Below are 16144 nucleotides of genomic sequence, written 5' to 3'. Positions count from 1 at the left end.
AAGACCTTCAAATATAAAGTCCACAGACAGTTTAATACTAACATGACAGAATTTAGGGAATCATGTTCACACTATCCCTTTTTTTGGAATCTACTGCAGCTTTAAATAACCAAAATGACAGGAGATTCAAAGTATGTTGTTTTAAGTGCTGTTTCCCATGAAAAGAAACTAGAAATACTTGAAGAAACAGCGGTTTTAGGTTTGGAGCAGAAAAATAATATACAAGGACTATCTTTCATGCTAGAAAGTAAGGAAGACTACAGAGGTGTGTCAGAAAGACTCAGAAGCCTACTTGAATACGTCTATTTCCAAAATGTGGACAGTTTGACCATCAGTAAGGATAATAACCACAATGGATTAGAAGCATCAAATATATTTCAAACCATTTGTTCATATTGATATAAAAACGAAACTTTGACTGCATTGAAGTGTTAGGGAGCTTTTGGGGGATAATGGAGACATTATTTTGCTTGTAGTAGTGGCTGTATATATTTGTCTAAGCCAAAGTTTCTCAACCTCGGCACTGTTGACATTTTGGACTGGATAATTCTTTGTTTGTGGGGAGGGGTGGGCTGTCCTGTGCATTATAGAATGTTTAGCAGCATTAGATGCCAGACAGAGAGACTTTTTAAATTTAGTGATTTGAGACTGTATTCTGAATACCGAATGTTCCTCAGGCATAACTGATATGTTACCAGTATTCTGTTTCACCACGGCTGAGCACAAAAACACTTTATGGTCTGAGATACACTTCTTTGGATTAAATCTATTTTGTGTAAAATGAAACATGTTCAAAGAACAAAAGAAAACAAACAAAATGAAACATGTTCAGAAAATCCAGTGTGCACTTAATGTAGGTATAGTTTCAGAGTCAGCTTTACAATATTAATACTTACTGAATTAAAGTTAAAGAATGGTTCCCCAAACCATTCCAGGGTGTAGAAAAAAAAGTGAAGAAAAGTCCTAGCCTTGGAGTATCTTTAGAAGTGCATAAGAACCAGCCTTTTAAAATTACAAAAGAAGTTCTTATTTCATCTTGGTTTAGTAATACTCAAGTTTTTTCTTGGAGGAGAACAGGGAGTTTAACTTATCACGGTGATCTTGTTAAAAGTTTGTGACAAAGCATACTTGGTCACTTTGAGGAAACCAAAAAAAAGAAGAAAAAGAAAATGTATCTGCTCTAGCTCTTTCAGAAACTGATGCTAGAGGCAACACTGGACTGTTTTACTAGTTACTTTCATCTTGGAATGAAAAAGCTTTAATTTTTTTCGTTGCTTAACCAGTGCCACATTTTTAAATAAAACTTCTTTTCCTAAAAACTGCTATTAAAAAGGTCTAGAAACAGATTTTGGTCTGATGTCAGTGCTTTGTTGGTGTTTCATTCCTCTTCTTTTGTTAAATGAAATTTGAAATTGTTCATTGTATCTAACCCCATTCTCAGTTTTCATATTAAAAAAAAAATTCTTTGAAACCAAGGTAGGGTGAAAATTTGGAAGAGGATTGGAGATGAGGTTTTAGAGTCCTTAAATTACTATCAAATTCTTTGTTTCTTCTTTACTGAATCATGACATGTCCTAAATCTCATTCTTATATTTCAATAAAGTGTAGAAAAGTTTACCTCTAAATTACCCAGTTGAGTAAGTAAAAGATGGGACAGGGGAGAATTCTGGGGAGTAATTAATTGTTTCTCAAGATTTAATGGAATTAGGTTAGCTTGGGCAATAACTGAAAGGTGTTAGTTTGCTTATATGTGCTGCAGTTTTGTCTTGTCTTGTTTCTAAAGACAATAGATAGCAGGATCTACGATCTCATAAATTTCTTTTCCAAAGGAATCTTTTGATAGGTATCCACTGGTAGTACTATCTAGTATCCTGCCTTAACTGCTGAACTAAATGGGCTTATTTTCAAGGATAAATTCCCACTGGAGGAATTTCCATTCAGTAACAAGTATAGATTTTTAGGGGATTGATTAAACAAATATCTTTTCCTCGTGGTTGTGCCACTCCTCAAGATATTTTCCTAATAATATTAGCGACAGTGTGTTGAATTTTTGCTGTATGACAGGCACTATGGTAAGCACCTTACATATGTTATTTCATTTGTTTTTCACAAAAAATGTATTATGTCAATAATATTTTATCCCAGTTTCACTGATGGAGAAACTGATAACTAGAGAAGTTGTTACTTGCCTACTATCAGCTAATCAAATGGCGGTGCAAGGACTTGTATCTAAGTCTGTCTTACTCCACAACCTGTTCTTAACCTTGTGCTCCAGTACTTCTTCCCAGTTTTTCTCCACTATATCATGAAAATCTCAAAACATTTAAATTTATTTTAATGCCATAGGCTGCCCTTTAGAAGTAGTAGAATGAGAAGGAAAGCACGAGAAGTTTTTAATGTCAGGCATAGTAACTCAAAATTATGTTGATGAGCGGAAAAGTATGGATTAGGTACAGAAGTAAATCTAAGAGGCTAGATTTCTAGATGTTAACCCTGACCTACCCCATTACTTAGTTTCCTTCTTTATAAAATAGATAAAATAAAGCAGGCCAATTCTTTATCCTCAATTTTTAGAAATCTTAAAAAAGGATAGAGTCATTAACTTGTTTACAAGGTGCTTATTGATAGGTGTTTTTTTTTAAATCTTCATTTTATTGAGATATATTCACATACCATGCAGTCATACAAAACAAATCGTACATTCGATTGTTCACAATACCATTACATAGTTGTACATTCATCACCTAAATCAATCCCTGACACCTTCATTAGCACACACACACAAATAACAAGAATAATAATTAAAGTGAAAAAGAGCAATTAAAGTAAAAAAGAACACTGAGTGCCTTTGTCTGTTTGTTTGTTTCCTTCCCCTATTTTTCTATTCATCCATCCATAAACTAGACAAAGGGGAGTGTGATCCTTATGGCTTTCCCAATCCCATTGTCATCCCTCATAAGCTGCATTTTTATACAATCATCTTCAAGATTCATGGGTTCTGGGTTGTAGTTTGATAGTTTCAGGTATCTACCACCAGCTATCCCAATTCATTAGAACCTAAAAAGTGTTGTCTAAATTGTGCGTAAGAGTGCCTACCAGAGTGAATTCTCGGCTCCTTTTGGAATCTCTCTGCCACTGAAGCTTATTTCATTTCCTTTCACATCCCCCTTTTTGTCAAGAAGATGTTCTCCATCCCACGATGCCGGGTCTACATTCCTCCCCAGGAATCATATTCCACGTTGCCAGGGAGATTCACTCCCCTGGGTGTCTGATCCCACGTAGAGGGGAGGGCAGTGATTTCACCTTTCAAGTTGGCTTAGGTAGAGAGAGAGGGCCACAGATAGATGTTTTTGAAAACTTGAGAAGAATGTTATCTATTCCTTTAAAACCTTACCTTTGTCCATTGACCTAAGGCAGTGTTTTTCAAATGTTGGATATGACCCATTAGGGGTTCCAGAAATCAATACGCAGAGTCATGACCAGCATTAAGAAAAAAATTTAGATCGGGTCTAAGATTTCAGAATATATTGCTTATATTTAGTAAGTATTATTTGTAAAAATTCTGTTTTAGTTGTGTATGCGTGTGTGTATGTGTCAGGTTACAATGTCAAATGTTTTTTAATTTTTATTTTTATTGTGGTAACAAATACACAACTTAAAATTTAACCACATTCGAGTGTACAATTCAGTGGCATCAGTTACATTCACAGTGTTGGCTACCATCACCACCATCTATTACCTAAACTTTTCGATCACCCCAAACAGAAACTGTACTCTTAAGCAATAACTTCCTATCCCACCCCCTTTAACCTGTACTCTACTTTCTGTCTCTAAGAATTTGCATATTCTCATAATTTCACTTGAGTGGAATGATACAATATCTTTTTGTGTATGGCTTGTTTCAGTCAGCATGATGCCTTGAAGGTTCATCCATGTTATATCATGTTTCAGAAAGTCATCCCCTTTTACAGTTGAATAATAATCCATTGTATGCATATATATCACATTTCATTCATCCATTCATCTGCTGATGGACACTTGGGTTGCTTTTACCTTTTGGTTATTGTGAGTGAATATTGCTGCTGTGAGCATTGATATACAAGTATCTGTTTTGTGTCCCTACTTTCAATTCTTTTGGGTTGATATACCTAGAAGTGAGATTGCCGGGTCATAATGGTAGTTTTATGTTTCAGTTTCTGAGAAACCAGCAAACTCTTTTCCACAGCTGCTGCACCATTTTATATTTCCTCCAGCGAGGTACAGGGGTTCCTGTTTTTCTGCATCCTTGCCAGTTCTTATTTTCCGTTTTTTAAATAATAGCCATTCTACTGGGTGTGGAGTGGTATGTCGTTGTGGTTTTGATTTGCATTTCCCTAATGGCTAATAATGTGGAACATCTTTTCAGATGCTTATTGGCCATTTGCGTATCTTTGGAGAAATGTCTATTTAAGTCATATGTCCATTTTTTAAATTGGGTTGTTGTCTTTTTGTTGAGTTGCAGGAGTTCTTTATATATTCTGGATTTTAAACCCTTATGAGATATATGGTTTCCAAATATTTTCTCTCATTCTGTAGATTGTCTTTTTTACTTTCTTGATAATGTCCTTCGATGTACAAAAGCTTTTAATTTTGAAGTTCAGTTTATCTATGTTTTCATTTGTTGCTCATGCTTTTAGTGTAAAGTCTGAGAATCTTTTGTCTAATACAAGATTTTGAAGATATTTTCCTGTTTTCTTTTAAAGTTTTAATATTTTAGCTCTAATATTTAGGTTGATCCATTCTTTTTCCATAATTACAAAGTTTATTAATGCCTGTAACTGCAGAGTTTTTCTCTAAGTTTTTATTATAGAAGTTATAGGTTCACAGAAAAATCATGTAAAAAATAAAAAAATACATTCCCATATACCTTCCTGTTGACACTTTATATTAGTGTGGTACCTTTGTTACAATTGATGTAAGAATAGTAAAAATGTGTTATTAACTGTAGTCCATAGTTTACAATAGGTGTATTTTCCCCCATATATACCACCTTATTATTAACACCTTGCATTAGTGTGGTACATTTGTTTTAATTCATGAAAGAACATTTTTATACTTGTACTATCAACTATAGTCACTACAATAGGGGTCACTGTTAGTCCTGTTTTATCTTTTAATTTTTATTCTAGTAACATATATACAACCTAAAATTTCCCCTTTTAACCACATTCATGATATGATTCAGTGCTGTTAATTACACTCAAAACATTGTGCTGCCATCACCACCATCCATTTCCAAAACTTTACAGTCATCCTAAATACAAATTCTGTACAAATAAGCATTAACTCCCTATTCTCTACCCCCGGTAACGTATATTCTAGATTCTAACTTTATGAGTTTGCTTATTCTAATTATTTCATATAAGTGAGATTACACAAAATTGTCCTTTTGGATCTGGCTTACTTCAGTCAACATAATGTCTTTAAGGTTTATCCATGTTGTCACATGTATAAGGACTTCATTCCTTTTTACAACTGAATAAATATGCCATTGTATGTATATATCACATTTTGTTTATCCATTCATTGGTTGACAGTTGGGTTGCTTCCATCTGTTGGCAATTGGGAATAATGCCCCTGTGAACATTGGTGTGTAAATATCTGTTTGAGTTCCTACCTTCACTTCTTTTGGGTATATATAGTAGAGGGATTGCTGGGTCATTTGATAATTCTATACTTAGCTTCCTAAGGAACTGCCAAACTCTGTTTCACAGTGGCTGTGCCATTTTACATTCCTACCAACAATGAATGAGTGTTCTATTTCTCCACATCCTCTCCAACACCTGTAGATTTCTGGTTTTTTTTGTTTGTTTTTTTTTTAAGTAGTAGCCATTCTAGTAGGTGTGAAATGATACCTCACTGTTGTTTTGATTTGTATTTCCCCAATAGCTAGCAATGTTGAGCATTTATTCATGTGCTTTTTAGCCATTTCTATATATATCTTTTTTGGAGCAATGTCTGTTCAAGTCTTTTGCCCATTTTTTAAATTGGGTTATTTGTCTTTCTCCTGTTGAGTTGTAGGATTTCTTTATATATTCTGAATATTAAATCCTTATCAGATATGTGGTTTCCAAATATTTTCTCCCATTCAGTAGGTTATCTTTTTACTTTTGTGATAAAATTCCATTGCACAAAGGTTTTTAATTTTGATGAGGTCCCATTTATCTATTTTTTCTTTTGTTTGCACTTTGTGTGTAAAGTCTAAGAAAACATTGTCTAACACAGGATCCTTAAGGTGCTTCCCTATACTTCTAGGAGTTTTACAGTCTTGGGTTTTATATTTAGGTCTTTGATCCTTTTTGAGTTAAATTTTGTATATGGTGTGAGGTAGGCATCCACTTTCATTCTTTTACATGTGGATATCCAGTTTTCCCAGCATTGTTTTTGAAGACACTGTTCTTTCCAAATTGAGTGGACTTTGCACCCTTATAAAAAATCATTTGGCATAGATTCTTGGGTTTATTTTTGGACTCTCAGTTTTATTCCATTGGTCTATAGATCTGCTCTTGTGCCAGTACCACACTGTTTTGATTACTGCAGCTTTCAAATAAATTTTTTACTGGGAATTGCAAGTTTAAAAAGTTTGAAAAACACTGATGTAGAGCTTTGTAGCATTTATCAATTTTAATTTAATCAGGACAGAAATTAGAGTCAGTTCACACAAATTTTATCTTTAAAAGCAAATAGCACCATCAGGTAATATGATAGAGTATGTGCTTGATATTGTCTTCTTTTTTCTAGCATTCTAAAAAGCATCCAGTCTCAAAACTTTTCTGGGTTATGTAGCTCTTCCCTCTCTTCATTGTGTCAAATTCTATAATATTTACTCTTCCCTGCTAGATATTTAGACACTATTTAGCTCATATTGTGAAGGCAGAATGATGCATTTCTTCCTATACCATCACCCCTCAAGCTGTATCAGGTTTTGTCGTTTCTAATTTGCAATAACTGGAAGTCTTATTTTAGTCATTTCCACTTGGTTGATTCCATAGCACTTTAACTCTGGACATACCTAGGAGTGAATGAGTTTTTTTTGATATCTTTTTATAACAGTATATAATTTTTACCTGTTTCTTAGTAGTCCATTGTATAAATTCATCATAATTTATTTAGTTTCTTAGTAGTGTATGTTTAGATTGTTTCTAATTTTTTGTTATTACAAAGCATCAGAAAATACTATTGTCACATCTTTGTATACTACTGAGTATATCATAGGACATTGCTGGTTCAAAGACGATGTGCATTTAAATTTTTAGCAATATAAATTTTTAATAATATTGCCAAATTGGTCTTCTGAGAGGTTGCATGAGTTTATCACCAGCTTTATATTAAAATGGCTCTTTCCCCATATCCTTGGCAATGCTGTGTATCATCAAAATTTTAATTTTGGTAATCTGATAGGTGAAAAATTACAATTGCACTTTATAATTATAGGTGAGATTGGCTGTATTTTTCAAATATGATTCTTGAGATTTCAGGTATGAATAATATAGTGAATGTGGCTTCAAAATTTTGAGGAAATGGTGCCAAGAATGTAGATGTCACTGAGGAACTCGAGGCTATAATGACCTCCCTTCCTACCTTGACCCTTTTTTCTCATAATTTTAGGTGATCATGGAGCTCAGCTTGGCCTCCATGGGGCTGGTGCTGATGGAATGCATGATGACACAGCAGGCGCAGAGGAAGGAGAGAACAGCCCAGATCCCCAACCCCAACCTGGTCGGAGGACTCGGCGGGAAGCATGCACCTGCCCCTATTGTAAAGACAGTGAAGGGAGGTGAGTTTACCTAGCCAGTATCTTAAGAATATAAGGAAGAAATAATTTGTTTGGAGGTAGGAGGAAGACTATTAGTTTTTTTAATACTTAAAATACTCAGCAATGTTGCAGAGGGATCAGAAATGGAACATTTGATAAATAGGTTATATTATAGAATCTTGGTTCCAACTCTGGTTCTTTCATTGACTCTTAAGACCCTGAGCCTTAATTAGGTACCTGCTTTCACCTAGAAATAAGGAAATCAGGTGGAGTCGGCCAGTCTAATGGTTGTTCCAAATGTCTGTTTTGAGCTGGTTTTAACAAAGTTGCTTATTGCAAAACAGCCTTGCAAAGAAAAAGAAATTTCCTACTGTAATGATTTTTTTTTTTCAGTTTTTCAGAGTCTTGTTTCAGACCAAAATGATGATTCCAGATAGAAAGTTCTATCGGGGAATCTAAAGCATCCTGCAGAGCAAAGGTCTGATGAATCTGATGAATTTTCTCATTAGTACTACTATTTTTTTTTTTTTTTGACTTAGGATTTATTTCAATATCTGCAAACATTCAGACTAATCAAAATGGTACTACTGCAATTTGTTACGATACACAAATACTTCATGTGAAGTTTTTAGGAATGTAGATACTATTACCTAACCCCTAAATAACACACTCCAAGATTTTCAGAAACAAAACTTCCATATACTTTTGAGGACCTAATTAACAGCAAGCTATTAAAGTAAACACAAATTTGTTTTTGCATTTTACATGTGTGTTTTTTGACTGTTTTATAAAACCACTAATAATTGTGGCATCTTTTCAAATATTTGATTTCTAACATTAAATTGCATTTTTAAAATATTTTTATAAAGAAACGAAAAAAGCTACCAACTGCTTTGTTTGCCACAAACTCATACACCACAAAGTAAAACACAATCCAACTGAATTTATTCATGTTTCCCCTACTCAACAATATTTTTAGACATTTTTCTATATACTTTATAAAATTTTTTATTAAAATCATCTCTAATCCGTTTATATAGATTAGAGACAGCTGATTCATAATGAATTATCTTTAAAATTACTTTCTGTGTACTGTCCCTTCTCACCGCCAAATCTGAGCACCTTTTATTTAATATTATCTCTGGAGAGTTCTACATTCTTTTCCCTGTAGCCACTCCTTTTGAAAGAGAATAGAATTAACAAAGCCACATAGTCTTTTTTTTTTTTTTTTTTTTCCCTTATTAGAGAAGTTGTGGGTTTACAGAATAGTCACACATAAAATACAGTATTCCCATATACAGTCCTATTATTAACACCTTGCATTGGTGTGGAACATTTGTTGCAATTGATGAAAGTCCATTTTTATAATTGTACTATTCACTATAATCCATGGTTTAACTTAGGGTTCGCTGTGTAGTGCAGTTCCATGGATTTTTTTTTTTTTTTTTTTTCTGTAAAATTTTCCCTTTTAACCACATGTGGATATATATTTCAGTGCTGTTAATTACTTTCATAATGTGCTACCATCATCACCATCCATTACTAAAACTACATAGTCTTTTATATGCCATTGAAAAGTATGTTAAAGTTTTGTCTCAATACAAATAAGTACAAAAATACAAACACCAAAAAAAAAAGAAAAACCCAAAAAACAAGAAAAGTGCCCAAACAAAAATAATTTATTCATTTATTTGTAGGTTTTCTTAAATTACAAGAAAAGCAAAACAGGCTACATGAGTCAAAAGCTCTGAGTAAAGTACTTTTACCCTCTAACAAAGCTAAAAATGGATTTAAAATTCTGAAGGAAATTCTATGATTTCCACCTAAGTGTGATTTCATTTCTGTTACGGTTTTTTCCCTCTGCTAATATCTGCTGTTAAAATTTAACCAAGAGACGTCCCTCTTGGAAATCTCCCCGATGCCCACTAATGGATCACACATGGAACAAATTGGTTTGGCAGAAATGTTTCTGATCTGATTCCTGAAGGGAGCTTGGGATCTGCTCCAAATGGGGAATATTTTTTTTACGTACTTTGTGTTAGTTAAGGTCCTTGTTCCCCTCTTTTAACTTTCATCCAGCCCATCCTCCTCTTTCACTGAAATCCCTAATGATTGTTCCAGTTTTTCAGCTTTCATTCTTCCCCTTTTGGCTCTTGACCCTTAATCTAGGAGAAAAGTTTTATAGTTGGAAGGTATTTTCCTTAAAAGCTTTCCTCATTAAATAAATTCCCAACCAAAAGTAATATACAGTCAAGAGGAAAATGTACAACGTGAATTTTGGGTATTAAGAACCAGAACCAACTAAAATTTATCATTCAGTACTAAAGAGAATCCTTTTAAAAATTGAATTTTGGTTCATGAGTTGTAACAAATGTAGAACACCAATGCAAAATGTTATTAATAAATAGGGAAAACTGTGTGAGGGGCATATATGGGAACTCTGTACTTTCTGAAAACCTAAAACTACTTTAAAAAATTAATATAAAAGTTTGGGTTAGTTTTAAGTTGGTCAGATAATTGCTGTTGACACTTCATGACTATTCTGTATCTAGGATAAATGATGAGTAGTTGTGTTCTTGCTTGCAGGGGCTCTGGGGACCCAGGCAAAAAGAAACAGCACATTTGTCACATCCAAGGTTGTGGCAAAGTATATGGCAAGACGTCACACCTACGGGCACACTTGCGCTGGCACACAGGCGAGAGGCCATTTATGTGTACCTGGTCGTACTGTGGGAAACGCTTCACTCGTTCTGATGAGCTACAGAGGCACAAACGCACACACACAGGTGAGCAGGAGCCTGGGGAAAGAGAAATAGTAAGACCAAATTGGAAAGACACAAAACATACTCATGAAATAATTAAAAATTCAGAGCAGTTTATGTTTGAAACTGACTAAATGGGTCACAAATGGAGTTGGAGTTAATCTGGAAAACCTTTAAGAAGGAAGGAGCTCAGTTTTGTGTGGGATTTTAAAGAAGAGTTGATCAATATCTTCTTAATCTCTATCCTGCCTTACCTTTCTGTGAAGTTCCACCTTCCTTACTGAGTACTCCCCAACGAATATTTATTTTTCTTTTCCCAAAAGGATACTTTCCAGCTTCTTATTCTTTTTACCTTTAAAACTGGCTTTATTCTGCCTAATATAGTTCATAGACAGTGAATTGGCCAAGGTACCCCCATTTCTAAAATGTCAGCTGCTTATCTTCTTTCTCTTCCTTTATCTAGGTGAGAAGAAATTTGCCTGTCCTGAGTGTCCAAAGCGCTTCATGAGGAGTGACCATCTGTCAAAACATATCAAGACCCACCAGAATAAGAAGGGGGGCCCAGGTGTAGCCCTGAGTGTGGGCACTTTGCCTCTGGACAGTGGGGCAGGTTCAGAAGGCAGCGGCACTGCCACCCCTTCAGCCCTTATTACCACCAATATGGTAGCCATGGAGGCCATCTGTCCAGAGGGTATTGCCCGCCTTGCCAACAGTGGCATCAACGTCATGCAGGTGGCGGATCTGCAGTCCATTAATATCAGTGGCAATGGCTTCTGAGATCAGGCACCCGGGGCTAGAGACATGTGGGCCACACCCATCAACCCCGGGATGCAAGGTAGCATGGGTCCAAGAGACATGTGGGAGAAAGAGCCATGAGGCATTAAAATGCATAGGGGTGGGAAGAATTGGGAGAGGGATACAAGAGAAGAGTTGGGGTCCTGGCACCTGCCGATGTCATCAGTGCCTGCTTGAAGTGGGAAACATTAGTGAAAATTCTGTTGGTGCCACCCTTTGATGAACATTTGTTTGACCCCAGACTGTTTCTTCTTACATTTCTTACCCTCACCTCCCCTTCCTGCCTTTCCCTTCTCAGCTCCCCATGATGGATCCCCCCCTTTCCTAAAGCCATCATGCCTTGATAAATATATATGATCATTGAAATACTTTTTAACAGAAAACAGATTCTATATTATATATATATATATCTATATATATAAAAAGATATATAAAGATGCATTTGCAGGGGTTGGCTGGGAGGAGGAAGGAGACCATTCTGTGACCAAAATACCTTGGTCATTTTTTTATATTGCCTTATTTCCCCTATGGCTGAGCCTTGTTGTGACACATCAGGATTTTCTATAGATGTTGTCTTGGCTTCCCACCAGATTAAGCATTCATATGCTCTGCTTTTAGTTTATATATGCATCCATAATGTTTTTCCTTTCTTAATTTTGTCTTTTTATTTGGGATCAGCTTCATGCACTCCTTTCCTGACTCACCCCTTTCTGTCTCCCCTTCTCTAACCTGATCACTGCATGTTTTGTTTTTGATCTTGATCCCTGAATGAGGCACTTCTGTCAATAATCTTTTGAAGTCCTTAATCCCAGCAGTAGAATGGAGAAGCCTTGAAGCCCAGGCTGTGGTGCTCGAGGTAGCTGTAGAGGGGGTGTGTAAAAAACTACTGACGCAGGCACCATGTTGGCGCTGGAGAGTCAAAGACACTTCCCTTCGCTAGCCGCTCTAAGCATTGAGAATTGGAAGTCTTTCTATGGAAATGGACAGGAGACGCTTTGAAAGTGATAATCTGGGATCAGAATGTATAGGCTGGTTTTTTTGTGTTTTTTTTTTTTTTCCAAAAAAAAAAAGATGGTCTAATAATAGATATAGGCTTTCAATAGGAAAATGATGTGCTCAGAAGAGGAGGTGACTCAGAGTAGTTGGGTTCAAGAATGAGTTATTGGAGTATTTGAACAGTACAGCTGTCTTCCTTCCAAGGTAGCTCTAGGCTTTGATGTGTGGGCTTCTGAGTTTTCATTCTAAAAGGAAATACACTTCCTTTTTTGAATGCTCCCACTAGTTTCTTTCCCATTATGTTATTAAGGAGCATCAACCAATGAATCTGTTCCTGGTTTCTATTCTGCAGAACTCCAGACCATGTACTCTAGTGGAAGGCAGAGGTTCTTATGTTCTGTTCCCTTAACTCTTTTTTTATTATGTTGGTGGTTTCTAAAGGAAAAGGAAGCACAGGATCATGGGAATGTTCACCCAGAACGAAAAGGAATTTTGTCTTACCACTGTGGTTTAGCGGAGAGATCAGGAGAAATCATCCTGCTTTTTCCATGGCCTGATTCCAGAAGAGAGTGATCCAAAAATTATGGCGGCAGGGAGCTCAGTGCATTTGGCACTGAGATTTAAATGCAACCATAATTGTCCTTGAGGCCCAGCTATTAAAGCATCGTCTCTCTTGACCTTCTGGTATTTTGTCAGAGAGCTTTTCACTGTGAGGAAGTGTGGAAATGGCTGTGTGTGTGTGTGTGTGTAATCTGTTAGATTGGGGATAGGTTTTCTGTTAGCCAATTCTAAAAGAGATCTGCAATAAAAAATTACCCTGATCTGATAGAAAGTGAAGTGTTTGTGAAAGATTGTGTATGTGAATATGTGTTCATGCCTGTATATATCTACACACAGATGTGAAATTATATTTGAAATTGTTGGAAAGTAAATCAAATCCAGATCAAAATGCCTTTCAGTCCCATTATCTAGACATCTCTTAAAACCTAGGTATGTTCCTGAGGTTATTTCTTTGCTTATGCTAAATCAGTTACAATTATGAATGGGAGTATTCTGCACTTTTAAAAGAGGAAACTTTTTTTTGTGTTTTAAGTGAAACCAATATCCAGATCTATAGCAAAGTCCTAGTTCTTTTCATAGGTCTTAGGCCAATAGATGTTGTTATACATAGACGAGGCTATGATTCTACTATATATTTTACATAAAATTCATCCAAATTAGGGTTTGGGGAACTTTGTATTGCTGTTTGTTGTTTAACCTGAAATACAATAACTGTTAATATTCTAAACAATAGTTTACTCCATTTGGTCCTTCTTCCTGCAGTTTTATTACTATTTTCAACACTCAGGAACTACTGCAAGGAACTTTTCCCAGATCACATTCTGTTAATTCTGAAGTAAAATCATCCATGCCCAGCTGCTGTGATACCCTTTATTCCCACTGACAGAACTCAGAACCTTTTATTTTATATCTGTAATCATGTCCATTGGCATCTTTTGGAGGAAAGGGTTGAATAACTCGTTGAAGTGTGCAGTATTTTACTCCTCCAGTATGAAATAATTAGATGTAAACTAGCTTAATGATGCTGAGAGCAACAAACTTGTAGAAGTTATTTGATGATGTTTCTCTCTTGGATGGAAAGCTGCTGGTTTACCCTTAACCCCTTCATTACCATTACTATGAGTGAATTTTTTTCTACTTGCCCTGATCCCTTCCCTACAAGGAAGCTCCAGATCCAGTATTTTGTTTGGTCCTAGAACTAAAGCAACTTCTGCTTTTGTCTCCCAGCAGCAATGAGCCACTCAGTCTTTTCCACAGGAAGTTAGGAGCCTACATTCCTTGAGTCAAGAGCTCTTTACTGAAAACCCCGTTTCCCTGAACTTTTTGCCAGCAGAAATTAATGTAACTGACAGGCATATTGATTCTGAATTTTTTTCAAGTCACTTTTTAAATTTTATTTCTCTAATGACCAAACCTCGTGGGGAGGAGGGGGTGTCCAGAGGAGTGGTAAAGTTAAAGCACTCATTCCCTTGTCCTTTAAGTTGCCCATTCACACTCATCTGTTTATCATTTGACTGTGTCACCTTCTACCCAGAGCAGTAACAACCCATACCATCTTCCTTCAGGGACCTCTCTGTTGGCACCCTGTTTTGGGGTGCTGTGCAGAATGCAATTTAATGGATATTTCTCAGCCTGGTTCAGAATAAATGGAAGCCGTGATCCCAGAAAGTATAGACTGAAGTGTGGGGTAAAGATTATGATTGTGGGAGGGGAGGGTTGGAGACAAAAGCTGTAAATTACTATGGCTGATTTATTTCTACTATATACATATATATTTTTTTTGCTTTTGTATATCCTATATAGGAAACTAAGCATTGTATTTTTTTAACAAATCTGAGAAAGCACTATGAACTGCAGGTGTTTGACTTTCAGAATATATTTTGTATTGTTAATATCTTCACATTGTGTGAATACTGGAAGCTGCAGATCTTTGCTAGGACGCAATAAATTTATATACTTTTTGAGGGATTCTTCTGGGGGTGCTAATCAAGCCCCTGTTATGCTTTGGGGAAGCCCTGGTGCTATGTGCTTGAAGTTTTCATTCAATTGTTAAATACCCTGATACCTTTTGGATCTTGGGATCAGATCAAAAGGTTTTTGAGATCAGAAACCAAGGAAATGAGGATAGTCTAACTGCCTCAAGTGGGGGTTCCTTTTCATAGCTCTGCTTCTCCCTGTCTGAAGCTGGGTAGTCTCTTGGGGTTGGAAGGAGAAATGTGAAATCTCGAAGTTTCATCTCCCTTAGAAGAGAGCCAGTAACTTATGTGCAAGGATGAAAGGTGGCAGCAGTAGTTTTGGGGAAGGGAGGAGGATATGGCATTTCTCCAACCCCGGAAAACATTGCTTTTGAAAACTGCTGATAAAATATGGGCAGGTTATTACTTTTGTTTGGGAGCCTGTGCTCTCTCTGGTGCCTGTCTTGGCTCTGCTCCTGGGGTACAGACCTCTTCCAGGAGGATGAGCAGACCAGCTTTGAGGTTGACCTGTTTCTTTTTTGTCTGCCCTTCTTAAACACCAGCCCTCAGGAAGACATTAAGCAGCCTTAAATTTAAATTCCTTTTGCCTCTTTGAAATTTGGCTCACTTGCCTCAGATTGAAGGCTAGGAAAGAAGAAAAGGGGGGCGGGGAGCCCTTGGCTTCATTCCTTCCCTAGGATTTTTCAAATCTGTCTTCCCCAAACCCAGAAAGATTTCCTACGTACATTTGTTAGTGAGAAATGAATATTCTGTTTTCCCCTTTCCTTCTCATCAAACAGCACACCCCCACCACCACCACCACCGCCTGCCTGCCTTGTCTCGCTAAGGCTGTAGAGATGTGGTAAGCTGTCCGTCAACTCCCCAAAGTTCCCAGCTCAGGAAAAGGTGAGGCTAAGGCTGCAGATAGTGAAGACTTTATCGAGACCTCTCCTGGGATGTGTATTTTCCTATATCTCACCTGAATTCAGGAACTCTATGGTGCCTTCTCTACTTGGAGAGGTCTTCACCTACCCAGCCCTCCAGTTTTCCAGCAAATGCTTTTGAGCAGTGTGAATTGAGGGCAGGTTTTCATATTTCTGGTCACCCGTTTCTCCCCAGTGCCATCCCACAGCACTCACCTGGAGTCTAGGGCACAAAGACTTTGGGGGAAAGATGGGGAAAATATGCTGAGATTGACCTGAAGAGACCTTTGCTACACACACCAATGGCAGCTGTCCCAGGGCCTGCTTCCTCTTCCTGTGGCTGTCATCCCCTGGGGG

General features: G+C 36.7%; 1 protein-coding gene across 1 annotated transcript in view; it reads left to right on the top strand.

Annotated features, from left to right (window-relative positions):
* The window catches only part of SP1 (Sp1 transcription factor), a 68778-nt gene extending 53908 nt beyond the window's left edge, over positions 1-14870 (top strand). The window contains exons 4-6 of the mRNA XM_037844983.1: positions 7648-7816; positions 10382-10581; positions 11021-14870. Coding sequence (XP_037700911.1) covers positions 7648-7816; positions 10382-10581; positions 11021-11334 — 683 coding nt within the window. The 3' untranslated portion in view covers positions 11335-14870. The remainder of the gene's footprint in view (positions 1-7647; positions 7817-10381; positions 10582-11020) is intronic.
* The last annotated feature ends 1274 nt before the right edge of the window (positions 14871-16144 follow it).

The sequence above is a fragment of the Choloepus didactylus genome, chromosome 8, assembly GCF_015220235.1.
Source record: "Choloepus didactylus isolate mChoDid1 chromosome 8, mChoDid1.pri, whole genome shotgun sequence".
In the NCBI taxonomy this organism is placed as follows: domain Eukaryota; kingdom Metazoa; phylum Chordata; class Mammalia; order Pilosa; family Megalonychidae; genus Choloepus; species Choloepus didactylus.
Note: the sequence above shows the minus strand (reverse complement) of the source record. Positions and strands in the feature narration are given on the sequence as shown.